We start from the raw sequence: 26,318 nt of genomic DNA on the forward strand, positions 1-26,318 counted from the left end.
CAGGAGTAAAGTGATCTTATTGTTAAAGTTTAAAACGTCTAAAAGTGAAACTTACATTGTTTGACGGACTAATTCCATTGTTGTTTGTGTGCGGCTGTCCGTCTGTTGACTTGTGGAACACTTGGTTGGACTTTGGATTTGTAGGCAGAACAACGAGGTTTGTTTATTTGAGTTGTGTTTACGTTATGTTTGTATCATATCATTACATGCGTGTTGTCGTGAGAGCTTGTTTATAGGACGTTGGATTTAGGCTGATATTAGAATGGTGTACTTCTGCGTGTTGCCAAGTGTTTGCACATGGACTATTGTCTCTGAGGTTGGATTGAAAGAGGTATAGTAGCTTAAAGTATACCAAACTATACGTAAATTAAATGATTGCACACAAACATTTCACTTCATATTCAGTACACACGAAATGCAATTTGGATCAATGGGATGTCAATGGAGGGTATTGCAACTCTAGAATCATACCATTTATAAAAATAATCTAGTGTTGCAAGTTGCGGCTAGTATATAGCCTGTATTCTTCAGTGTAATATGAATGATGCTTTGTACTATATTATAGTGATGTAGCATGTATTCTTTATTCTATAGATGATAACATATGACCAATAATAATAAAGTTGGTGTAAGTGTTGCAGGTCCCAGGTAGCTAGGACAAGCATGCAGATAATATTGTCCTGATAAACAGGAGAAAGAAGCACACAGAACGTTATAGTTGTTTCCAGACTGGTTGCTCTCGATAGAATTTATTTTCACAGATCACAAATCCACAAATTCACTTTGTTTTCCATTTCTTTTGTTTCTGGTATTATTATTTCAATGTATTTTAACTCATTTCCAACTCTGTTTTCATCAAAATACACAATAAACCATTTTGTATCACTGGAGTTATTATCACCGTTACAATACTGCATGTTCTTCCCATATTCTTTTACATTGCAAACCTGGTACACTTCATCACTTCAAAACATACAATAAAGTACCATAATAGACCCTCATTCATTGTCTTGTTTGTCTCAGGAATATTCACCTTTAACTCAGTGCACTTTAATAATGCTCATTCAAGTAATTATACTCTTCTTATACTTCCTTAGTTATTCAATAACACCTTTGAGTTACTGTACCTACTGTACATATTCTTATTATTACCCCTGAGAGCTGAACTTATTCATAACCATGTCCAAATACAATAAAATAGCTGGTCACACTTCTTACAAAACACCTAATTCACCAAAACACATTCATCATCATTCACCAAAACACATACAAAAACGGGAGCTCAAAAACGGGAGTGTAAACTAGGATTAGTTCCCTTATAAAACATTGCACATGGACGTCGCCATTTTGTATTGATTGCCACAGCCAAACTAGTGTGTTCTGCCCTGGATTCACTCACAAGCAATAATCACATCCTGCAAACACATTAAAGTAAGGCTCCACCATCAGAACGTGTAGATTCAGTGAGTTGATGCACCAAAACCAACCTGATAAACAGGAGAAAGAAGCACACAGAACGTTATAGTTGTTTCCAGACTGGTTGCTCTCGATAGAATGACGGTGAGCTTCCGGTCTGCAGGTAATACCAACCCATGGGGAAGGTAGAACGCTCCTATACTGCCCCCTACTGTCCAAGGTGAACTCAATACTCATACAGATACATTGACAAGTGACAGCTCTCAAAACGAACTCAAATCACACAATAAAATAAATAAAACAACACAATAATGTGACTACATTCTAGGTGGGTCACACGCTCCCCGACAAAGAAAATGACTCCCGGCATTCAAAATACAAAATACTCTTCTCAAAATGTACACTTTTTCTTTTCAAATCAAACCTTGTATGTACATGTCTGTGTGTAAGTCAGTATGCAAAGGAAGGGACAGTGTATGGTATCATGACAGTGTATGGCAGTGTTGGGTAGTGTGTGGGATATGGTGGGAAATGTGGTGTTGGGCCTGACTGTATTCCCCATGCTGGCAATGTTAGTGGTCCCCCAAGTCCAATACTGTTGACTGACCCCATTGGCTGGTAGGATGGCTGACCAAGAGACTCATATGTCAGTGTCCTGGGTGGTCTCCTGTCTCGCACTGGCCTCCTGCCTGGATCACACTGAGGGGATTCAGGACTGTCATGGTTAGTGTCATACCTGGCTTGGTCATGTTCATGTTCTGCATTCTGTCCATCATAGTCTGCTGTCCGTTCACATTCATGTTCACTTTGTTCATCATCTTCAATCTGTTCTTGCTCCATCAGTTCATGTTCCTCTTCTGTGAACCTGGGATGCTGTCTGTGCTCTCCTGCTGGTGTAGTCAACCTTGCTTGTTCCTGTAAGGATGGAGAAGTCATAGGGTTCCTTTGAGGCACATGTGTGGTTGTAACATCCGGCCTTACTCTAAGCCAGTACTGTGCCCTGGGGACATCATCATCCGAGTCAGACGAAGAACTGCTTTGGAATGCCTCTCTCTGTGCATCCCTCTCAACCCGACTCCCATTCCCTTGTCTCTCCTTAGTCAGTGCTTGGCTCCTCGACGGTTCAGCAACACTCACAGGCAAGTCATTCACAAGGTGAAGGAGATTCCTGTGCAGAGTACGGACTTTTCCACCACCTGTCTCTGGAGACACTTTGTAAACAGGGCTGTCATTTATTTGTTCCTTCACAATGTTTACTCTTTGTTCCCAGTAGGACCTGAGCTTTCCCGGACCTCCTCTCTCACTCATGTTGCGGACTAAGACTCTGTCACCGGGCTGTAGCACGACTCCCTTCACATGAAGATCATATCGCTTCTTGCCTCGTGCACTGGACTGTTGGCTGTTCTCAGATGCAATTCGGTAGGCCTCTTTCATCCTCACAGCCCATTTGTCGGCGTACCCTTGTGGTGTTTCACCCTCCTCTTCTGTGGACAGACCAAATAGCAGTTCTACGGGGAGGCGGGGGTGGCGCCCAAACATAAGGTAGTGGGGTGAGAAACCTGTGGCCTCGTGTCTAGTGCAGTTATATGCATGCACCACCTGTGGTAAATGATCCTTCCAGTTGCACTTTTCCTCTTCTTGCAGTGTTCTCAGCATCTGAAGCAACGTCCGATTGAATCTCTCTGCAGGGTTTCCCTGGGGATGATACGGGGTCGTTCTGGAGTGACTCACCCCAGACAGCTGTTGCAGGGTTTTAAACAGGTTGTTCTCGAATTCCTTACCCTGGTCATGGTGTAGACGGGAACAAAATCCGAAACGAGTGAAGAAGTCACCAAATATTCTCTCTGCAGCTGTTCTGCCTGACTTGTTTCGTGTTGCATACACTTGGGCAAATCTGGTGAAGTGGTCTATGACTACTAAGATGTATTCGTATCCACCCTTGCTCTTCTCCAAGTGCATGTAATCAATAGACACAAGCTCAAGAGGTGTAGTGGTTGTGATGCTGCCCATCGGTGCTCTATCATGGACCACAGGTTTATTTTGCTTGATACAGGGGCACTGCTTTGTGACATAGGCCTCAATGTCCTTTTTCATAAATGGCCAATAGAAACGATCTCTTGCCAGCCCAATGACTCTCTCTGATCCTAGGTGAGCCATGTCATTATGGAGATACTTCAGTACAAGGGGCCGATATTCAGCAGGTAGGACGAGCTGCTGTCGCCCTCCAGCTCTCCTGTACAACAGGTCACACTCCATATACAGCTTACTCCACTCATGCAAGAGTCTTTTCACAGGGCCACCTGCTTTCTTTCTGTCCTCATTTGTCAGTGCTGTTCTTGACTCTTTGAGCTTGATTATCTCACTGATGGCTGCATCCTGCCTCTGAGCTCTGATCAGTTCACTTTGGCTGATGGTCGGTAACGGGGATTTAACTTGTGACTCTGAACTTTGTGCCAGGTTAAGAGAAGCAACATAGGCAATGTCACGCCTTTTCGCAGCCTCACTTCCTTCCCAAGTAGCATGGATGGCATCTCTGTTGAGCTCCTCAGTACACTCTTCAACATAGCTGTTTATGTCTAGTGGGAGACGGGAGAGTGTGTCAGCATCCACGTTGGCTTTTCCTGGCCTGTACTTCAGGTTGAATCTGAAGTCAGCAAGCTCTCCGACCCATCTGAAGCCTGTGGCGTTCAGCTTTGCAGTACTCATCACGTATGTCAGTGGATTATTGTCTGTATACACTGTAAAGGACGGGGCATAAAACAAGTAATCCCTGAATTTTTCACATACAGACCACTTTAAGGCCAAGAACTCCAGCTTTCCAGAGTGAAGGTTGTAGTTCTTTTCAGCGGGGGTCAATGTTCTCGAGCCATAGGCGATGACTTTCAACTTTCCACTCTGTCGTTGGTACAAGACTGCACCGAGTCCCAGCTGACAGGCATCGGTGTGAAGGACAAAAGGCAGTTCAAAGTCAGGGTATGCAAGCACAGGCGGGTGTGATAGGATGTCAATGAGCTGCTCGAGGATGGTCTGGTGACAGGCGGTCCACTGTATGGGTGTCTTTGAGTGCATCTGAGCTCCTTTACCTTTCTTTGTCTTCCTCTGTGTTGCATCAGGATTTCCTTTCATTTGCAGCAGCCCATATATTGGCTTAGCGATGCGGGAGAAATCTTGGATATACATCCGGTAGTAACTCAGAAAGCCTAACAGCTTACGGACGTCTCCCACCGTAGTGGGTGTCTTCTCCCTCAATGACTTTACAGCCTCAATGTCTTTTGGGTCGATTCTCACACCATTAGCTGACACCAACCTGCCCACATACCTGACCTCTGGCTTGAACAGCTCACATTTTGTGGGACGCAGCTTGACACCGTGACACTGCAGGGCTCTCAGGACTCGACGTACTGCATCAACATGATCAGCGAAGGACTTGGAGTAGCATAAAATGTCGTCAAGATATGGAATGCAGCAGTCGTCACGCAAGGTGACAAGCATCTCCTCCATGCTGCGCTGGAAAGCAGCAGGTGCATTGGTGAGACCAAACGGTATCCTCACCCATTCATGTAGACCCCAAGGCGATATGAAGGCTGTCATGTGGCGGGATCCTTCAGCTATGTAGCCCTGATGATAGGCTTTGCCTTGGTCAAGTATGGTGAACCAGCTGTGACCACCCAGGGTGTCCAAGAGATCCTGGATGCGAGGCAGTGGATGGCGATCTGCTACTGTTTTCTGGTTCAACTGCCTGTAATCAATACACAGTCTTAGAGATCCATCACGTTTTCTGACACAGACTACAGGTGCTGAAAAGGGTGATTTTGACTTGACAATCCAGCCTTTTGCCAGCAGCTCCTGGATGTACTGTTTGACCTCTTGATAGAGTGGCTTGGGGATGGATGCATATGTTTTTTGGACTGGAATGTCATCTTTCAGACTGATGGTCATGTGGAGGCTTGGGATGTCACCAATATCACCATCGTTGCGAGCAAAAGCTCCTGATTCCTCTATCAACATTTGTTTCACCTCCTCCTGTTGCTCATCTGTCAGATGACTGACATCCACTGGGGGGTGCCACAGGTCTGCAGTGGGTGGGACTTGATTAGAGCTGGGGAGAGGTGAGGAGTCAACAGTGTTTACATGAATACTCTTAGGGTCACTGCAGGGACTGTCTGTCTCTATGACTTTGTCAATGGGCTCAATGCTGCCTAGAACTGTGAAACTGGGCAACGTCACATCATGACTGGAGTGGTTTGACACTGGCACTTTAATGAAAGATCTGTCTGTCTGGTGAATCTCCATTAAGCCTGCTCCAATGCTCAATGTCTCCAGCTGTGCACTGTCGAGGTTGGGTTCAAACAACAAAAATGCCTCTGAGGGGTTAACATTGGCTGGTACCCTGCACTTAATGTGAACTACCTGACCTGAATAAATTGTGACCTCTTTGAAACCAACTTTTACGGCAGCATACTCCTCTTCTGGGGAGCTCTGAGTCTGAATAAAAGTCACTATGGCCTCCGCACGAGCATCATCAATTTCCATGGCACCAGCGAGGAGATTGGACAGAATGGACATGAGCTTGGGTCGGCCTTCATTGCTTTTAATGAGTTCTTGGATTACATTAAAACCAACTAATGGTCTGTCTAGTTTCAGCTGACTCACTAGGAAGGGAACACGGATGGATAAATCTGGGTCATCATTTCCTTGCAGGTTTACTACCACCTCAACCCATCCGTCGTAGGGCACCTTATCACCTGTGACTGCAGTCACATTCAGCTCCTTGTCCATTAGCTCACAGAGAGGTCGAATATCTTGGCCAGGCAGGTACTTGTTCTTCCACGTGCGGTCAATTAGGCTTACATTGGCTCCTGTGTCCAGCAGGACAGTGACAGCGTAGCCACCCATACTACACTTCAGAAGGGATTTGCGGCCAATGAGTGGGGCAATTAACTTGCACGGCTGTGTTGTATTGTCAGTTTGTATTGTGTTGGCATCACTGACCTTAGCTGGCTTTGGTCTTGGGCTTGTTTGGGGTTGGGACATGTGCTTAGGGCCGATCAAAGGTTGTCCCTCTACCTTGACCGGGTCCCGTTTCCCGACGGCTTCTGTTTATTTAAACACCCAATTGCACGATGGCCTTCTTCTCCACATGCGAAGCAGTGGTTGCAATTTGGATTGGACTGTGCGACACATTGCTGGCAGCCATAAGGTCTCTGGGTCCTTCTCTCTGATCTGGGCTGGTCAGGGTTACTGTAAGGGGTTGGTACACTGCGCTGTGCTGGTGCTTGAGCCTGGGTAACTAGCTGTCTCAGGGTCTCCACTGCCTGGCTCAATGCTTCAACCTGGGAACTCAGTCTCTGTATTGTCTCATCTTTAGTGACTGTGCTAACCTTTGCCTCACTCTTAACTTTCTCCTCAGGTTCAGCCTGGGTGCTATGGGCCTGGGTTACCTTACGGGCAGTGCTGCTGCGGCCAAATCTGCGCTTCCTCTCACTTTCCTCTGTTGTGGTCTTTATCACCTGTCGCAGCAGAGCTTCATCAGATACTGTTGGGTCAGCAAGGAGAGGCTTGAGCTCACGCCTGACATCTTCAAACTTCTCTCCTATGCCTTGACATATAGTGTTCAAGAATATGCACTGGATTGTGGAGGCATCATACTTGACTACTGAGTTTGTCTGTTTAGCAGTGAACATAATTCTTTGTTTTAGGCCAATCATCCTATACAAGAATTGCTGTGGTGTCTCGTTTTCATGTTGCTTGGCACACATCAAGTCTTGAAAGAGCTCTGTGCCTCCTTTTTCACCTAGATGTGACTGGAGGAAGCTTTTGAGTTCTGTGGCTGTCAGGTCGTCTTTGTTTGTCAACATATCTCTGAAGTTGCCAGGTTTGATTGCACGGAGCACCCCTCTAATGACCTCACCCTCAGTGTGTTTCTCTCTCAGACCTTCATCTATTTGTTTGCATAAGCTGTTGTAGCTGAGGTCAGATGTAGTGTCACTTACTTGGCCCCCATGTATCCTGAACTCTTTTCGCTGGAGATAAGCGAGATCTTGTAGGGAGACCAATCTGTCTGAGGCTTGGCGTGGTGTGGGGTTGATGTCACTATGGTGACGTGGCTGGCTGCCACCTTGTGCTGAGGTTGGAGTCATTGCTGGGTCATTTGCATCTGGGCCGTTCATGTGTGGGTCAGTTGTGGTTGTCAGGCCAGAAGATGTGGTGGGAGTCACAGTACATTCATGTAATTTCTTGCCTATCTCTTCATACATGGCTTGTAACTTCTCAATGTCCCCAGTTGGCTTGGTTGTGTGGGTGTGAGTGGTGGGGTTAGTGTGTGTTTGTGTAGTGGGCAGTGTATTTGAATCAGCTACATCATCTGAAATGAGAACAGGACATTCAAAACGTTCACGATATTTCATAACCTTTGATATTAAATCATTCAAATGCATCAAATGACCAACACCCTCATCTTCAGAATTAAGCAGATCATCAGAATGCATAAAGGTAAGGATATGGTCGATGCAGCCTTCTTCATCCGTGGATTCCAGCTGGTCATGATCAGTTCCAATGGACTTCGCAACCTCATAGGCCTCGGTGCCTGAGAGATTGTACAGTTTCTTTTTGATGCTGAATAAGACTTCTTTGCGTACGATAGACATGGCTTGGCCTGCAGTGATGACACCTTGCTGCTGTCGTCGCACTGCGGCACGTCACTTCGTCTCTGTAGTCGCACTAAGTCTCTGTAGTTGCACTGCAGTCTCTGCACTGCAGTCTCTGTCGTTGCACTGCAGTCTCTGTAGTTGCACTGCAGTCTCTGTGGTCACACTGCAGTCTCTGTAGTTGCACTGCAGTCTCTGTAGTAACACTGCAGTCTCTGTAGTAGCACTGCAGTCTCTTCGGCCCTGTAGGTCGCACGTCAGCTCTGTACTGTAGTCGCACTGCAATCACGCCACCTTTGCACTGTGGTTGCACTGCAGTCACGCCACCTCTTCACTGTAGCCGCACTGTAGACACACCACCTCTGCTCTGTAGCCGCACCGCAGACACGCCACCTCACTTCAGTAACGTGCAGGACTTCACTCTGGCCTCCGGGTTCATAATATCACTGGATCAGCAACCGTCAAATCATCAATGGCGTTGCCAATCCCGGACGAGCCCCCAAATATCTGTTGCAGGTCCCAGGTAGCTAGGACAAGCATGCAGATAATATTGTCCTGATAAACAGGAGAAAGAAGCACACAGAACGTTATAGTTGTTTCCAGACTGGTTGCTCTCGATAGAATTTATTTTCACAGATCACAAATCCACAAATTCACTTTGTTTTCCATTTCTTTTGTTTCTGGTATTATTATTTCAATGTATTTTAACTCATTTCCAACTCTGTTTTCATCAAAATACACAATAAACCATTTTGTATCACTGGAGTTATTATCACCGTTACAATACTGCATGTTCTTCCCATATTCTTTTACATTGCAAACCTGGTACACTTCATCACTTCAAAACATACAATAAAGTACCATAATAGACCCTCATTCATTGTCTTGTTTGTCTCAGGAATATTCACCTTTAACTCAGTGCACTTTAATAATGCTCATTCAAGTAATTATACTCTTCTTATACTTCCTTAGTTATTCAATAACACCTTTGAGTTACTGTACCTACTGTACATATTCTTATTATTACCCCTGAGAGCTGAACTTATTCATAACCATGTCCAAATACAATAAAATAGCTGGTCACACTTCTTACAAAACACCTAATTCACCAAAACACATTCATCATCATTCACCAAAACACATACAAAAACGGGAGCTCAAAAACGGGAGTGTAAACTAGGATTAGTTCCCTTATAAAACATTGCACATGGACGTCGCCATTTTGTATTGATTGCCACAGCCAAACTAGTGTGTTCTGCCCTGGATTCACTCACAAGCAATAATCACATCCTGCAAACACATTAAAGTAAGGCTCCACCATCAGAACGTGTACTTAATGTTATTATAATCACATAGCTATCATTCAGTGAGTTGATGCACCAAAACCAACCTGATAAACAGGAGAAAGAAGCACACAGAACGTTATAGTTGTTTCCAGACTGGTTGCTCTCGATAGAATGACGGTGAGCTTCCGGTCTGCAGGTAATACCAACCCATGGGGAAGGTAGAACGCTCCTATACTGCCCCCTACTGTCCAAGGTGAACTCAATACTCATACAGATACATTGACAAGTGACAGCTCTCAAAACGAACTCAAATCACACAATAAAATAAATAAAACAACACAATAATGTGACTACATTCTAGGTGGGTCACATAAGCACATGTAACAGTAATGTAGTGTGTTCTCTCTCCACTTCACCTCAGCCATGAGTTAAACCACATGTAACAGTAATGTAGTGTGTTCTCTCTCCACCTCACCTCACCTCAGCCATGAGTTAAACCACATGTAACAGTAATGTAGTGTGTTCTCTCTCCACCTCACCTCAGCCATGAGTTAAACCACATGTAACAGTAATGTAGTGTGTTCTCTCTCCACCTCACCTCAGCCATGAGTTAAACCACATGTAACAGTAATGTAGTGTGTTCTCTCTCCACCACACCTCAGCCATGAGTTAAACCACATGTAACAGTAATGTTGTGTGTTCTCTCTCCACCTCACCTCAGCCATGGCTGACAACATCATGGATGCTGCCTGGCAGAGAGAATCACCACAGGCTGCCAAGAGGATGAGACTGGACACTGACCATGTGAGTGACCGTTTTCAAGCATCATTACCAGATCAGCAACATGACTCACAGATTGATAGTTTATTTGTCTGATTATGAATGTCCCTCTGGATGCTGTTGTTGTTGTTGTTGCACCTCAGGAGGACGGTGTACCTCCATCCTCCCTGGATGCTGAGGTGTTTGTGGACCCCCACCATCCCAACAAGCTGTTAGAGGGTCTCAACAGGCTGCGTCTCAACAGTGTCTTGTGTGATGTGATTCTGTGCTGTGAGGGACAGGAGGTCTCCTGCCATCGTCATGTACTGGCCTCCTTCAGCCCTTACTTTGAGGTAAATACACACGTCTATTGACCTGCTGGTGTTAAGGCAATGACATTTCAAGTCTGCCTTGGCTTTTACATGAATCAATTTATCATTCTACACAAAATTAATTAATCAGTTAACAATGTAAATAAGAAAAACTATGGACACTCCAAGCCAACCATTCATCTTTCCAACGTGCACAGGCCATGTTTACATCTGGTATGAGGGAGTCCACACAGGACAGAGTGACCATCAGTGGAGTGGAACCTCAGATGATTGGTTTGCTGGTGAACTACGCCTACACGTCTAAGGTCTCCATCAGTAATGATAATGTACAGGTAATGTATTTTATTATTATTTATCATAAACATCAGTCATTGTCTCCATGTTAGTCCTACATAACATCAGTTCCCCATAAAGCTAATGTGTTCATTTGTTCCAGGCTCTGCTAGCAGCATCAGACCTGTTGGAAGTCACGTCTGTGCGAGAGGCCTGCTGTGAATACATGAAGCGTAACTTGGACATAAATAACTGTGTGGAGTTTTACTGCAGTGCCGACGACCACTCCTGTGAAATGTTGAAGAAACACAGTTTGGATCACATTCTGGAACACTTCGGTGTCATCTACCAGAAGGTCAGTGGTTGGGTAGCGTGATATTGGTCCGACCTCCCGTTAGATCGACCATTACTAACCCTATCTCTAACTCTAACCTAAATATAACCGCAAGCACGGGAGCAACGCATCCCTCACCAACCTTAAACCAGTCGTTTTAACGCATCCCTCACCAACCTTAATCCGGTCGTTTTAACGCATCCCTCACCAACCTTAATCCGGTCGTTTTAACGCATCCCTCACCAACCTTAATCCGGTCGTTTTAACGCATCCCTCACCAACCTTAATCCGGTCGAACTAACGGGAGGTCGAACCTTAGGGCAGCCCCCCAGTGGTTGAGGGTCATACATTTGGGTTGTTTTATTGCCATTACTCAACTTCCCACCATCACAACTGACCCAGACCTGGGTAGAAACATTCAATCAGTCACAGTGATTAGATACACGCATATTGATAAGCTACAGTCATGAGCATTACACTAATATATCACCAGTGAATATTTCAGACAAGAAAATGTGACTTCAGTGTGAAGTATGGGAACAGTGTCTTGTCTTCATCTATCAGCTAATTGTGTTTTTCTTCTTCTACCAATAGGAAGAGTTCCTCTCTCTCTCCGTGGAAAGGCTGACAGAGGTTCTCTCCAGTGACCATCTGAATGTTCCAGAGGAGGACATGGTGTTTGAGGCTGCCATGCTGTGGTTAGACAAGAGTCCTACCCGCAAGCAGAGCTTTGGACAGGTCAGGCATTTCTTATTCTCTCACCTTGTAAGACAATCGGAGGTCTCTATCATGTTAATCACCCAATATCCAGTTGTAGTAGTACTAATACTTGGTGTTCTGTGTGTTCTTCAAGGTGTTGGAGCACATCCGTCTGCCTCTCATCAGTCCCTCCTACCTCCACACTGTGGTTGAGAGTCTGGATGTGGTGAAAGAACAGCAGGGCTGTCAGAGGTTCATCTCTGACGCCAAGGGGGAGCAGCCATACTCTAACACAGCACGCCCACGCAGTGGCAGGATCACAGGTACCCTGCTGAACACATGCATGCATGTTGCACCTGATGATGCTGGAAAAAGCTTATCTGACAATAAATAATATGACTGGTTTTCTATTCAGGCTTCATAGTGGTTATTACATCATGATTCCATTATTATTTCTCATTTCGTTCTTTTGTGCTTTTATTCATGTCAAAATGCACACCAATTGTCTCCTGGATTCATTAAGTGACTGCTAATGTAGTGCTGCCTCTCTGGGGAGAGAGTTCCAGAGGGTTGGGGCTGCCACACTGCAGCCTCTATCCCAGAAGGTTCTACTCTCCATGGGGAGAGAGTTCCAGAGGGTTGGGGCTGCCACACTGCAGCCTCTATCCCAGAAGGTTCTACTCTCCGTGGGGAGAGAGTTCCAGAGGGTTGTGGCTGCCACACTGCAGCCTCTATCCCAGAAGGTTCTACTCTCCATGGGGAGAGAGTTCCAGAGGATTGGGGCTGCCACACTGAAAGCTCAAATACATTTTGGTTTCTCCTTCAACTCTTAAATCTACTCTGTCTTACCTGCTCCTTCTCCTCTGTTTGTTGAAGTGATTGTGATGCTGGGAAATGGAAATACTAAAAAAGTTGAGAGCTTCGATCCACTGACTAATCAGCGGAAGACTCTTGGACGACTGCCCTGTCAAATGAACTCTTATGCTGTGTGTTCATCAGGTGAGGATTACCATCACAGTCAATCAACTTAGGACCTGTAATGCAGTGGTAACCTACCTTTTCAAGCCCAAGGGCACATTTTATTATACCACTAAAATGTGTTTAAAAAAATGTAAAAACTAAATAAAATAAAAACACAATTGCAATTCCAGACAAGCTCAATGCATGATCGCACATTCACACAAAGACTAGTAGTTTAAATAAGAATAAACACTGATATAATAATCTAATAATAACCAATATATAATCAATGGCTAAATAGTAAAGGGATACTTCCCCCTTTTTGCAAAAATATACATGTTAATGAGGTTTAGAAGATTTAGAACACTTTCCTGGGGTCTTTATGTGTGTAATCTGTGGTTTTAGATTTTTAGAGCAGTGCCCATGATGCCACAGACAATGGGCTCACTTCCTTCCTGGACTACAATTCCCATAATGCTATGGTACACTGCTCCTTGTGGATAGGTTGGAGTAGCCTGGTTAATAAACCAGACCGAATCAGCCGTTGGCAAAAAAAAATTGCCTACCAGCGGATTACGGTCTGGCGAGGCTCAGTAGCACGCCTCTTTCCTACAACCGAGAACAGGTCGGACCAATCGGGACACGGTATGCAATATGGGCGGGCTTTGGTACAGTGACGTTCAATGCTTGAGACTTTTGACTGACAGTAGCTCTGACCAATTGCGTCAAAGAGAAAATGTTTGAACCCGCCCCCCGGGAAATTAAATCCAAGTGGAGCCAGCCCAGACTAATATACCGCGACAGTGTTGTGTGATATTAGTCTGGCTTATTAGCCAGGCTAAGGTTGGAGGGCATAGTGACGCGTTCGGTAGGATTTTGGCTTATTTGGGCGTCATCTTCTTGCCTCCATGTAGGCTACTAGGATGCTAGGCTACTTGGCTGCCAGTCTGTAGTTCGTAAGTTTGCTTGTCAGTGACACTGGTGTGTACACTGTCACTGCAGTACACCATCTTCCATCTCTCTACTATCTTTGACTTGTCACAACTCTTCTACTCTATGGCTCTGGATCGACAGTGGTATTATTATTATTCGCCGTTAGAAAATGTTCGGTGTTCTGATCTGATAGCCGCCTCCCCTCTCCTCACGTCAAAACAGTTCTCAATGTTTACATCTTACTTGACGAGAAGACATGTGGACATATCCTTATGGAACCAGGGAGAGAAGACATGTGGACATATCCTTATGGAACCAGGGAGAGAAGACATGTGGACATATCCTTATGGAACCAGGGAGAGAAGACATGTGGACATATCCTTATGGAACCAGGGAGAGAAGACATGTGGACATATCCTTATGGAACCAGGGAGAGGAGACATGTGGACATATCCTTATGGAACCAGGGAGAGGAGACATGTAGACATATCCTTATGGAACCAGGGAGAGGAGACATGTGGACATATCCTTATGGAACCAGGGAGAGGAGACATGTGGACATATCCTTATGGAACCAGGGAGAGGAGACATGTGGACATATCCTTATGGAACCAAGGAGAGGAGACATGTGGACATATCCTTATGGAACCAGGGAGAGGAGACATGTGGACAAATCCTTATGGAACCAGGGAGAGGAGACATGTGGACAAATCCTTATGGAACCAGGGAGAGGAGACATGTGGACATATCCTTATGGAACCAGGGAGAGGAGACATGTGGACATATCCTTATGGAACCAGGGAGAGGAGACATGTGGACATATCCTTATGGAACCAGGGAGAGAAGACATGTGGACATATCCTTATGGAACCAGGGAGAGAAGACATGTGGACATATCCTTATGGAACCAGGGAGAGAAGACATGTGGACATATCCTTATGGAACCAGGGAGAGGAGACATGTGGACATATCCTTATGGAACCAGGGAGAGGAGACATGTGGACATATCCTTATGGAACCAGGGAGAGGAGACATGTGGACATATCCTTATGGAACCAGGGAGAGGAGACATGTGGACATATCCTTATGGAACCAGGGAGAGGAGACATGTGGACATATCCTTATGGAACCAGGGAGAGGAGACATGTGGACATATCCTTATGGAACCAGGGAGAGGAGACATGTGGACATATCCTTATGGAACCAGGGAGAGGAGACATGTGGACAAATCCTTATGGAACCAGGGAGAGGAGACATGTGGACAAATCCTTATGGAACCAGGGAGAGGAGACATGTGGCCATATCCTTATGGAACCAGGGAGAGAAGACATGTGGACATATCCTTATGGAACCAGGGAGAGAAGACATGTGGACATATCCTTATGGAACCAGGGAGAGAAGACATGTGGACATATCCTTATGGAACCAGGGAGAGAAGACATGTGGACATATCCTTATGGAACCAGGGAGAGAAGACATGTGGACATATCCTTATGGAACCAGGGAGAGGGGGAAAAACACCACGAGAGTGACGAGTGATCAGTCAATCATGTGTTCTCTCTGCAGTAAATAAATGTCTGTATGCGATCTGACCATTATTATTTTAATTACACCGTCATGCTCGTTTGAGGACAGGTAGAGAGCAGAGCATACATGTGTTTGGGAATGTTGCTGAAGGTTATGTTATTTTGTCAGCTGAGAAAGAAACCATACAGCGTGTATTTAATTATTTGATATCTCCGACAGTCAACGCACTGCAAGACTAAAATGGAAGCATAATTCTGACGGCCCGCGATGGAATGGACAAGTTAGAGTATAAAAACGGACAGGGCAGACCCATTACTGTTGTGGATCAACGTTATGTTATTTTGTCATCTGACACCCAAACCCAAACACAGTGTTTATTTAATTTTATATCTACAATGGTATATGTCTCCACAGTGAGGCTGGGAAATGTAGCCTATAGCAGCCTACTACTATAGCCTACTGGTAGGCAGGAAAATGGTCACCACCGGAGCAGTGGTCACCTCACCACCGAAAATCCAGACTATGAATAGGCCGTTACTGAGACAGCATGTAGTCCAGGAAGGAAGTGAGACTTTGGGTCAGTCTTGCACGTAGAATCTGAAGGTGCGTTCAAACCTGAAGATATATTTGTCTCCAGTCGCTTCAATCGTTTCACTTTAATCACGCAGGTCAGCGTTGATAAAAAAAAGTCCCTTTGCTCGGGTTGTGAGCCGATTGGCTGTAGACACTAACTTTGGTAGTGTAACCAAATGGACCGGCTCGTTCACACAAGACAGCTCGGTTCAATATATTTAACATAATTCCTGCTACTATGTCATGTATGAGATGTCTTTGCAAAGTTGCTGAGTCCCGGCAGATGAACGTTGCTCCAGTTAGATTTCTCCAGCCAGGATGAAGATACCAGGCAGCCGTTCGCTGCGTTCGCAGTAGCCTTTTGGTCAATCTGGGAACACACTTTACATTCTTGTGAATCTCACAGTGCTACAGGGTCTAGAAGCATTTATTCTAACAATCAAGGTATAACTTGTTTTAATTTTGCTCTTTCTCCACCGTAGGTTCCAGTCTGTATTTGGCTGGAGGTTATGATGATATCGTCGGGAGGAGAGAGATGTGGCGCTATGATGTTCACCATAACTCATGGTTGAGGATGGCTCCCATGAATGAGCCACGCTTTTGTTTCAGTAAGATTGGCAACATGTAGTTTATGTAATTTGATAAATAATTCATTAAACTAGCAGAGGCACCTGTACAGGTAGCAACATGTAAGAGTTCCAACTGCAGAATAATGACATCACAAGTGGATCCAGTTGATAATTGTACATACTGTACTGACTGTAATATTGACCTACCAGTAAGATGCCCTGAGGGGCGAGAAGCCCTTGGTGACAGCAGACTGCTGGGTGAGCGCTGGCGCTTTGGCATGGTGGGGGGGTCAGATCAACATATGGAATGAATGATGTACTGGCCATATATGGAGTGTGTCTTGAGTGTACAGGGTTTGATGAGGTCAGATCAACATATGGAATGAATTCTGTACTGGCCATATATGGAGTGTGTCTTGAGTGTACAGGGTTTGATGAGGTCAGATCAACATATGGAATGAATTCTGTACTGGCCATATATGGAGCGTGTCTTGAGTGTACAGGGTTTGATGAGGTCAGATCAACATATATTTTTTTCACCATATTTCCATATGTGGTGCATGATGTCACGAGGCATGACCATATATGGAGGTGTGATGTCACAAGGCATGACCATATATGGAGGTGTGATGTCACGAGGCGTGGCCATATATGGATGTGTGATGTCACAAGGCGTGACCATATATGGAGGTGTGATGTCACGAGGCGTGACCATATAATATATGGTCACGCCCTCCACACCCCACACCACACCCTATTATGGAGGCGTGAGTACCGGGAGATGCAGGTGTTCATAGTAAATGCAACCTGTCCTACAGTCGCAATAAATGTGGATCCATTACTATTGTTAAATATGAAGTAAATGTATATTCCTGTATTAGAGCAGTGGTGTGGTCAGGCAGCAGAGAGTTAATACTACTTCTATTCCTGACATCACACAGAATGGGAAATATTGGAGGCAGGGTTGATTTAGCTCCTCAAACATGATATCCAGAATGTATTAGTGTATATATGTGTATAAGAATGCCAAATTATAACATATATAATATTTATGCAGTTTCATGTTTATGTTTTCCCTGCTCAATGTTCACAGGCCTGGTGATGCTGGATGGATGTGTGTTTGCAGTCGGGGGCCGAGGGAGTGAGAAGAGTGAAGACTCAATGGAAAAATACCACCCGCACACAGACTCCTGGCAGCTCATGGAGTCTGTCGGTGTGGCAGAGCATTACGATAATGACTGCTGTAACGTGGTCGCTCTGGATGGACATCTCTATTTTATTGGTATGGGACAGATTGATGGACCTGCAAGTTCAGCCTGTAGGTGTTGTGCAGTTGGGGTGTCATGAGATTGTGTTATTCATGTTCCCAGATTGGTGTATGTCAAGCATAATGGTTCACTGAAAATGTACAAATCCTTTGTTATTATTATGTATCCATGCTTCTCCTGTTGACAGTGAATAATGTTTTGATGTTTGTGTCCTCCTGGACTCTAGGTCACATTCGAGGTGGTGAGCTACGTGACCAGGTGGCCAAGTACAACCATAAAACATCTGTGTGGACACAACTCGCTCCTATACAGATTCCACGAGAACAACCAGCTGCTTGTGTTCTGAATGGAAAGATCTACGTTACAGGTATCATATCTCTACTTAAAGGCTCTTAGTCAGTGGTGGAAGAAGTACTCTGTTTTATTTTTACTTAAGAATAGCGATACCAGAATATTGAAATACTTTTATACCCGAGAGAAAGTACAAACGTGGACTGTAACAACATCGAGGCATGCCATATACTGCCCAGGAAAAACGGCGACAACAACGACAAACCAGCTGTCATCTTAAGGTTTGTCAACAGAAAGCACAAGATCGCACTATTAAAACAATGGAAAAAGCTGAATGGATCAAATGTCTATTTGAACGAGCACTTGACCAAACACAATGCTGATATCGCCAAAAAAGCACGCTATCTCAAGAAACAAGGGAAACTTCAAAGCACCTGGACTGCAAGTTGCAAGATTTTCATTAAGCTAAACGGGAGCCCTGAAGACGCTAAAGTGGTGGTCATCCGAAACATTGAAGAGCTGGATGAGTACGATAACTAGTATTCTGGAATAGACTGGGACGTGATTGGACTGTAAGGTAACAACACACCATGACACACAACTACAGATCATCAGGTGACAGCAGTCACCTAATTCAGAGGATAAGGGACTATGATCACATTGAACTAAATACATTGGATAACAGTGATCACAGTATAATTGACATGGAGCAAAACATTGACCCGGACATTAATTTCTTTTCCAGCATAAATAACACTTGCAAATATTACACCACGGAACAATATAATCACAACGTCAAACCAGACGGGAAGTTATCAATTATCCACATAAACAGTAGAAGCTTATATGCAAACTTCAAATGCATAAAGGATTTTTTACATTCATTCTCGCAACCATTTAACATCATAGCAATATCTGAAACGTGGTTCAATAATGAAAGAGGACTTGACTTTGAGATGGATGGCTATGAACTTACTTATATTAATAGACTGAGTAAGAATGGAGGAGGGGTGGCAATATATGTTGATTCAAACTTTAATTTTAAGATTGTAGAGGCTATGTCACAGGTGGTTACTAATCTTCTTGAATGCATTACAATTGAGATCTATATAGAAAATAAGAGAAATGTATTGATCAGCTGTGTATATAGAATGCCGGATTCAAGTATTGATACATTTAGAGAGTGGATGGAAGACATGTTTTCAGGAATAGGTAACAGAAATATATTTATCTGTGGAGATACCAATATTAATCTATTACAATATAACAACCATAAAAGTACTGAGGATTTTATAAATACAATACATAGTATGAGCCTACTTCCCTCCATCACTAGACCCACCAGAATTACATCTCATAGTGCCACTCTCATTGACAATATATTCACCAATGTAATTGACAATAAAACAAGTGGGTTAATAATCAGCGACATTACAGACCACCTGCCAGTATTTACAGTATTTGATAGCAATTATAGGAACAAGATAGACAAACAAAAACTATATAGACGAATAATGACCAATGAATCAATTAGTATGTTAAAACAGGAATTAATGGCACAGAACTGGGATAATGTTTACAAGGAAGCAGATGTGGACAATGCATATAACACATTCATATTAATATTTAGATCATTATACGATAAGCATTGTCCAATCAAGGAATACAATAGAAAAAGAACTTATAATAATTGTCCATGGTTAACTAAAGGTCTACAAAATGCCTGTAAAAAGAAAAATGCATTATATAGGAATTTTATTAGACAGAGAACTAAAGTGGCAGAAGATAAATATAAAAAATATAAAAATAAGTTAACTTGTATTATAAGGATAAGCAAGAAAGAATACTTTAAGAATAAATTAGATAAGAACTAACGTATTATAAGAGATGGTGCCAAACAAAACAGCTTACCTAAATATTTTGTTGAGAATGACATTGAAAACTACAATATGGAGGAGGCGGCAGATCGCTTCAACCATTTTTTTGTTAATGTGGGCCCTGATCTAGGCAGAAAAATTCAGGATCGAGGATCAGATGGTGAACATGTGGGGGGAATGGTTGATAGAAATCCTTGCTCAATGTTCTTGAGTGAAGTGAAGGAAATTGAAATTTTGGACATAGTCCAAAACAGTAAAAACAAAACATCTACAGACTATAATTTGACATGTCACTGGTCAAACAGGTCATTGGGGGGATTTCTAGGCCATTTACACACATATGTAATTTATCTTTCCAAACAGGTTCATTTCCAGACCAAATGAAAATAGCAAAGGTCATTCCTCTATATAAAAATGGGAGCAAACATCACTTCACAAACTACAGACCTGTCTCATTACTGCCACAATTCTCAAAGATATTGGAGAAACTTTTTAATAGCAGACTAGATTCATTCTTGGACTCATATTGACTCTCAGAGAGTCAATATGGTTTCAGAAAGAACAGATCAACATCTCAGGCATTGATGGAATCTATAGAAAAAATCACAGACGCAATTGATAATCGGCAGTATGCAATAGGAATATTCATTGACCTCAAAAAAGCTTTTGACACTATCCATCACAACACATTAGTAAAAAAACTGGAGAAAATTGGTATCAGAGGCATTGCAATAAAATGAATGCTCAAATTGTCTGGAAATTACCTGTGGTGTCCCCCAGGGGTCAGTACTGGGGCCCAAACTCTTTATTCTTTATATCAATGATATCTGCAAAGTATCAAAGCTGCTGTCACTAGTACTTTTTGCAGACGACACTAATGTATTTTGCTCTGGTGATAATCTGGATAAACTACAGGTTGACATCAATGAAGAATTAAGTAAATTAAAGTTATGGTTTGATTACAATAAATTATCTTTAAATGTGAGCAAGACGAAGTTTATGCTATTTGGTAATCACAGGACAAACACACAGGTACATATAAATATTGATGGGATTGCTATTGACCGGGTCCATGAAAATACATTTCTGGGAGTGACAATAGATGACAGGCTTAGCTGGAAACCACACATTACTAATGTTAAGTACAAAGTTGCTAGAAGTATAGCAGTCATAAATAAGGCAAAGCAGGTTCTCGATCTCAAGTCACTTCACACTCTCTACTGTTCATTAGTATTACCATATTTTCATTATTGTGCTGAGGTTTGGGGAAATAATTATAAAAATTCAGTTCAGTCGCTAGTCATACTACAAAAAAGAGCATTAAGAACCATTCACAAGGTCAGCTATCTGGAACATACAAATTCTCTATTTTTACAGTCAAAACTGCTAAAATTCACTGACATAGTAGCTTATCAAACAGCAATAATAATGTATAAGGCTAGGAACCACAATTTACCAGCAAACATTCAGAATTTGTTTCAAGATAGGGACGGGGGTTATAATTTGAGGGATAATTTTAATTTCAAAACGTTAAACAGAAATACCACAATGAAAAGTTTTTGTGTTTCGATTAGGGGTGTAACACTGGAACAATTTGAGGGATGAGCAAAAACAATGTTCTAGCATCAATCTGTTTAAAGTAAGGTATAAAAATATGGTTTTCACAAGATACAGGGAGGAGGAAAATGGATAATTCAGGTGCTTATGTGTTTAAAATGGATATTTTGGATATGTGTATTCAATTTATGTTTATACTATGTATATGCGCTGCATATTTGTATGTACATATACAGTTTTCTTTTCGTATATCAAAATTAACATATTAATTTTTATATTGAGTTGAAGCACAGAAGTCAGCGAGTAATTATTAAATTACAGAGGGGTGGGAGTTTATAAGTTTTTAACTTCTTCTCACTCCTTTTCGGATATGCTTTTTTTGTCTTTTTCTTTGTTTTGTTTTCTTATATTTTAAGCTATTTATTTTAAGTGTTTTTCCTTGTAATTAGGAAATACAAAACTGTTCTGTTTTATTTATTTTATTGCATATTCGAAATAAACATGACAAACAAACAAACAAACAAAATAGGCATACAATTAAAAGGTGCTTGCAATACCAAAAATAAAAATACTCAATATGCAAAATGGCCCTTTTCACAGTTTTACTATTTAATTGGAATAAGTAATGTATTCATCACTTTAATGTTAGGTGTGGTTAGGGCTGACCCAAAAAAATTGATTAATCAACATTCGTTCGATAAGCACGGGAATCGATCTGGAAATAAAAAATCGACTATTCTATTTTTAAAAAGCGGCCCATTTTGGTCAGCGAGCCATGCTTGTGCCTCGCAACGCCTCCTCCGTCCTCACGTGTTAACGAGGAAGTCAACAAGTGCAGCTACAGTCATGCCGTCCACGCAGAAAAATAAGTCAAAAGTGACATGGTTGCATTTTAAAATATGCAAAGAAGTCCACGACCACTGTCGTGGTGGAAAAATAATGTGCCACATTATCCAAAGTTGGCACCTGTAGTGAAGAGGATTCTATCCATCCCTGATTCCCTGCCGCTGCCACTACAACCCCTTTGGCGTGCATCTTCTCCAAGCCCACAGTGTGTACATTTAGTGGCCCTCTTCATCATCAAAGTTGCCCACCCCTGATATAGAGGTAAATGTGCCTCATAATTTAACAATATAAAAATGATTATTTGATTTGAGTTGCGCCTGCGAAGCCTCGCGCTAGACGGCATCCTTTTATTCTTTGAAATGGGGGCTTTACGTCTCTCTCTCTCTCTCTCTCCTTTTAATTGACATTAACTATTTAATTACATATTTCCATTTTGCACCAATATTATACTATTATACTGCCATGTCTTAATACCGTGTTGCTTTTTACAAATAAAATAAGCAAATTAAGAAGGTTGATCACAAAGTTATAGTGTGGTATTATAAGCTACTTTGATGGGAATGCGACCCAAGAACACAGCTGCCCATGGGTTTCACGTGGACAGTGAAGAATTAGTTTCTTACCTCGTGGCTCGTGCTGTTTGTTTGAAGAAAGAAGAATTATAATCCAATAATTATAATCCAAGGTTTGTTTGTCTGGAGATCCAACACTGTCATATTATTAAAGTAAGTAAACTTTAAGAAGAGCTGGTCATTGTGCTGCAGAGAAGCTGCTCCGCTCTGCTAATTGATCTGACCTATATTTGCGCAACTGACTGCATGGCATGAGGCCTAATTACTTATTTGGCAGCACCTGCAATGCAATTCCAATAGTAACCTACAGTATACACATTTCAAAAGGCTTTCATATACTATTTTTTTTTTCTGGTGTTTTTTTCTGAGTTTCAGTTCAATTTTAACCCATTTTGACCTGAGATCAGATTCTAAAAATGTCTTCTACATCCTGACAGTTTTCTAAAAAAAGCTATGTTTCTGTCAGTCGTTCTTCGATCATTCAAAAATAGCAGATCTACAAGCTCATAGCGCGCCACCGAGTGGCGCGCTATGAGCTTGTAGATCTGCTTTCAATGGCTAAATAATAACATAATGCTAAGACCAAAAGGGGTTCCCACCCAAAATGGGTTGAGAAGCAAAATGCCTTGCGTTTACAATTGCTGCTTTGGATTATATATTTTTTTATTTTATTTGAGAGGTAGGCTAATGCCTGTGGCAGGCGCTGTTTCATTGTTGACTTTGCCGTTTTATCATCATATGCCTACTTTTTTGTGTCACTGCTTTCATGAAGGCTGCTACACTTCTGTGAAATGAACATGTTTATTGTTAAATAAAATAAGCTTAATTTAATTAAGACCAATCCAAGTAGCCTATGCGTTTCTCTCTACTATTTGCATCTTCTGCTATATCGCTGTTTTATTATAAGCCTAATTCGCCACCCCAACATTTTAAAAGTAAGTAGTGAACTGTCAAATAATTGCAAAAAAATAAATAGTGTTTGCCTCTTAAAAAAAGGGAAAAAGGAAACATTCAAGTAAATTAAATGTACACTAAAAGTATTCAGTTACATTCCACCACTGATCTTAGTTCCATAATAGACTCACTTAAACTTCATTATAGTTTAAACTTCATTATAGTTTGGGCTCATAATAAAACACACTAATCCTGTTCATTCTTGGTTGTCTATAGGTGGTTGGAGTAATAATTCAATTGAATATACGATGGAGTGCTTCAACCCCCAGACCAACCAGTGGACCATGTGTGCCTCCATGCAAATGGAACGCGGTTGGCCGACGGTTCAAATGGTTGTGGTGGATGGAAAGATCTACGTTCTAGGAGAGCGAGACTCCCATGAGGGTGAAGACGATGACGAGGATAAGTATGACACTGTTGCTCCTTGAATGTCTGGGGAAATGTGTCTTCTTTCCACACCAGAGATTTCTCTCATGGCTGTTTGTTTGTGTCTCTTTGTGTAGTTATATCCGCAACATCGAGTGCTACTGTGAAGAGACGGACATGTGGACAACTGTGGGAGAGATTGCTGATGCTCGCTTCAAGCTCGAATGTGTGTCTCTGTCTCTCAAGCTGAGGAGGGATCACGGTCAACCCATAGATGATGATGATGATGAAGAAGATGATTCTGATGGTGACTAGGGTTGGGGTCTGGAACCGGAACCAGCATTGAGGAGCTGGAATCTGTTCCATCACACTTGGAACCAGTTTGCCACACTGTCAGAGCTGGTATGTGGACTTCATGTCTGCTAGACAATTACAATAGCAGTGGTTCTCAAACTTTTTTATTTTTATATCAAGGACTGACATAACTCTGAGTTGTAGACATTGTGTTTAAACAAATCTGTATAATTTTGGCCTTCATTAAAATGTTTGATAAATATAAGATTCATCAAAGGGGAACCGTCAAGGAATCTGACCGTTAAGAGGGAATCGTTAACAAACCAGAATCGTTAAGATCCTGAAGGTGACAGAATAGAGATGTGTATATAATATGATTAGATTAGATTGATCTAATTATCTTGAATTGATCTTGAATTATCCTCTTTCAATCTGCCGAGCTTGTTTTTCATAAAAATCCCCCGTAGACATGTTATGAGCTACTTTCTGTCAATAAATTCTGTGCAGGTGATTCTTTTTCTAAGTGCTGGAGTTTGGAAGCACTCGCCATAAGTCACTGAACGGCCCTGCGTAGTGCTTACCACCAGTTTCGAATTTGCACATAATGCAGGAGGGAGCAGCGCGACCCGTTAACACAAACGAGTGCTTCCAAACTGCAACACTTATAAAAATAATCACCTGCCGACGATGTCTTGACAGAAAGTAGCTCATAACATGTCTACGGGGGATTTTTATGAAAAACAAGCTCGGCAGATTGAAAGAGGATAATTCAAGCTTGGACTACAGACAGCTGCAATGTTTGTGAGTTTAATGTTGTTTAAGACAAGCAGATCACAAACCAAATTGGATGAGTGGGGAGTCAATGGAGGGTATTGCAACTCTAGATTCATCCCATTATAAAAAAATCTAGAGTTGCAAATTGCGGCTAGATGGTGGTGTGAGTTGAGTTGACTTCAGAAGCTCTGCTCAGACCAGCTCACTGTGTTGTGATGGTGGTGTGAGTTGAGGTGACTTCAGAAGCTCTGCTCAGACCAGCTCACTGGGTTGTGATGGTGGTGTGAGTTGAGGTGACTTCAGAAGCTCTGCTCAGACCAGCTCACTGGGTTGTGATGGTGGTGTGAGTTGAGTTGACTTCAGAAGCTCTGCTCAGATGAAAGAGATGGGGAGGAGAGAAGGTGCTTCCAGACCGTGGAGTCACGAAGATGCCAAAAGCCGCGAGCGGCAGGCGAGAAAACCGGAAACTCTTCGCCGACGCTGCAAATTGCCGTGTGGGTGGAGCTTCATTTCCATCCACCAGCTGTCTAAAAACCGTAAGAGACGCCTGCCGCTCGCGGCTTTTGGCATCTTTGTGACTCCACAGTCTGGAAGCAGTGAGTGAGATGGACACAGCGTCCCATGCTGCTGCTCCTGGCCAGCCTATCAGAGGTGAGGGGCGGGGCCTTCTCTTTCAGTGCAGTAACTCCCAGAACAAGCATTTTGTTTGAAAGAGACCTGTTGTTTAGCACATCTACGCTTCCATCTAGTGGTGATAAGGACTCATTGCTCACACGTTCATAAAGCTACATGTGTATTTACTCGCCATACATCTATTGTAAAATAAAGGTTTATATTCTCATCTTGTGTCAATTAATGACCATTTATTTCTACATAATGGGAACATGCCAACATATGCCGATTCAGCATTCCATGACAAATGCATAGTTTGTTATGAAGGTAAATTATGGAATAAGAAGAACTATAAGAATAAGTGCAGAGAAACGTAGTTTATACAGACGAGGTCATATTTCGTAAAGACACGTCATAGAAGTGGACAAACAGCTTCTCAAGTAGATTAAGATGACACTGAAATGCTTTTGGATGAATTTTAGGGGAACTGTGTTCTAGCCGCATGATGACGTCAAGTTATTTCCGCTCCGACCGGATCAGAAATCCGGTAATGGTATTTACTTTAGTGTCCGGAACTGTTCTTCTGTAGTGTGTTGTTG

At 42.7% G+C, this 26,318-nt stretch overlaps 1 protein-coding gene across 2 annotated transcripts; it reads left to right on the plus strand.

The window, feature by feature from the left end:
• LOC306914746 (kelch-like protein 24) lies at nucleotides 1-25,349 on the plus strand. Of its 2 annotated transcripts, none has more exons than XM_079491931.1 (13): nucleotides 1-157; nucleotides 10,071-10,153; nucleotides 10,273-10,461; nucleotides 10,638-10,772; nucleotides 10,877-11,068; nucleotides 11,642-11,785; nucleotides 11,901-12,069; nucleotides 12,623-12,745; nucleotides 16,222-16,347; nucleotides 17,402-17,590; nucleotides 17,803-17,943; nucleotides 23,890-24,079; nucleotides 24,177-25,349. In XM_079491931.1, the coding sequence occupies exons 2-13, from the start codon at nucleotides 10,073-10,075 to the stop codon at nucleotides 24,352-24,354; spliced, it is 1,857 nt and encodes a 618-aa protein (XP_079348057.1). In that variant the 5' UTR covers nucleotides 1-157; nucleotides 10,071-10,072; the 3' UTR covers nucleotides 24,355-25,349. The 2 variants fall into 2 exon arrangements, with proteins under 2 accessions (XP_079348057.1, XP_079348058.1); XM_079491932.1 differs by having other exon boundaries at nucleotides 17,435-17,590.
• Nucleotides 25,350-26,318: the final 969 nt, after the last annotated feature.

Source organism: Electrona antarctica (assembly GCF_951216825.1).
Source record: "Electrona antarctica genome assembly, chromosome: 22".
Taxonomy (NCBI): domain Eukaryota; kingdom Metazoa; phylum Chordata; class Actinopteri; order Myctophiformes; family Myctophidae; genus Electrona; species Electrona antarctica.

Coding starts and splice junctions, on each gene's coding strand:
- LOC306914746 (XM_079491931.1), top strand. CDS start 10,073: ATGGCTGACAACATCATGGATGCTGCCTGGCAGAGAGAATCACCACAG. Junction 12,746..16,221: donor TTATGCTGTGTGTTCATCAG/GTGAGGATTACC, acceptor TCTCCACCGTAG/GTTCCAGTCTGTATTTGGCT. Junction 16,348..17,401: donor TGAGCCACGCTTTTGTTTCA/GTAAGATTGGCA, acceptor CAATGTTCACAG/GCCTGGTGATGCTGGATGGA.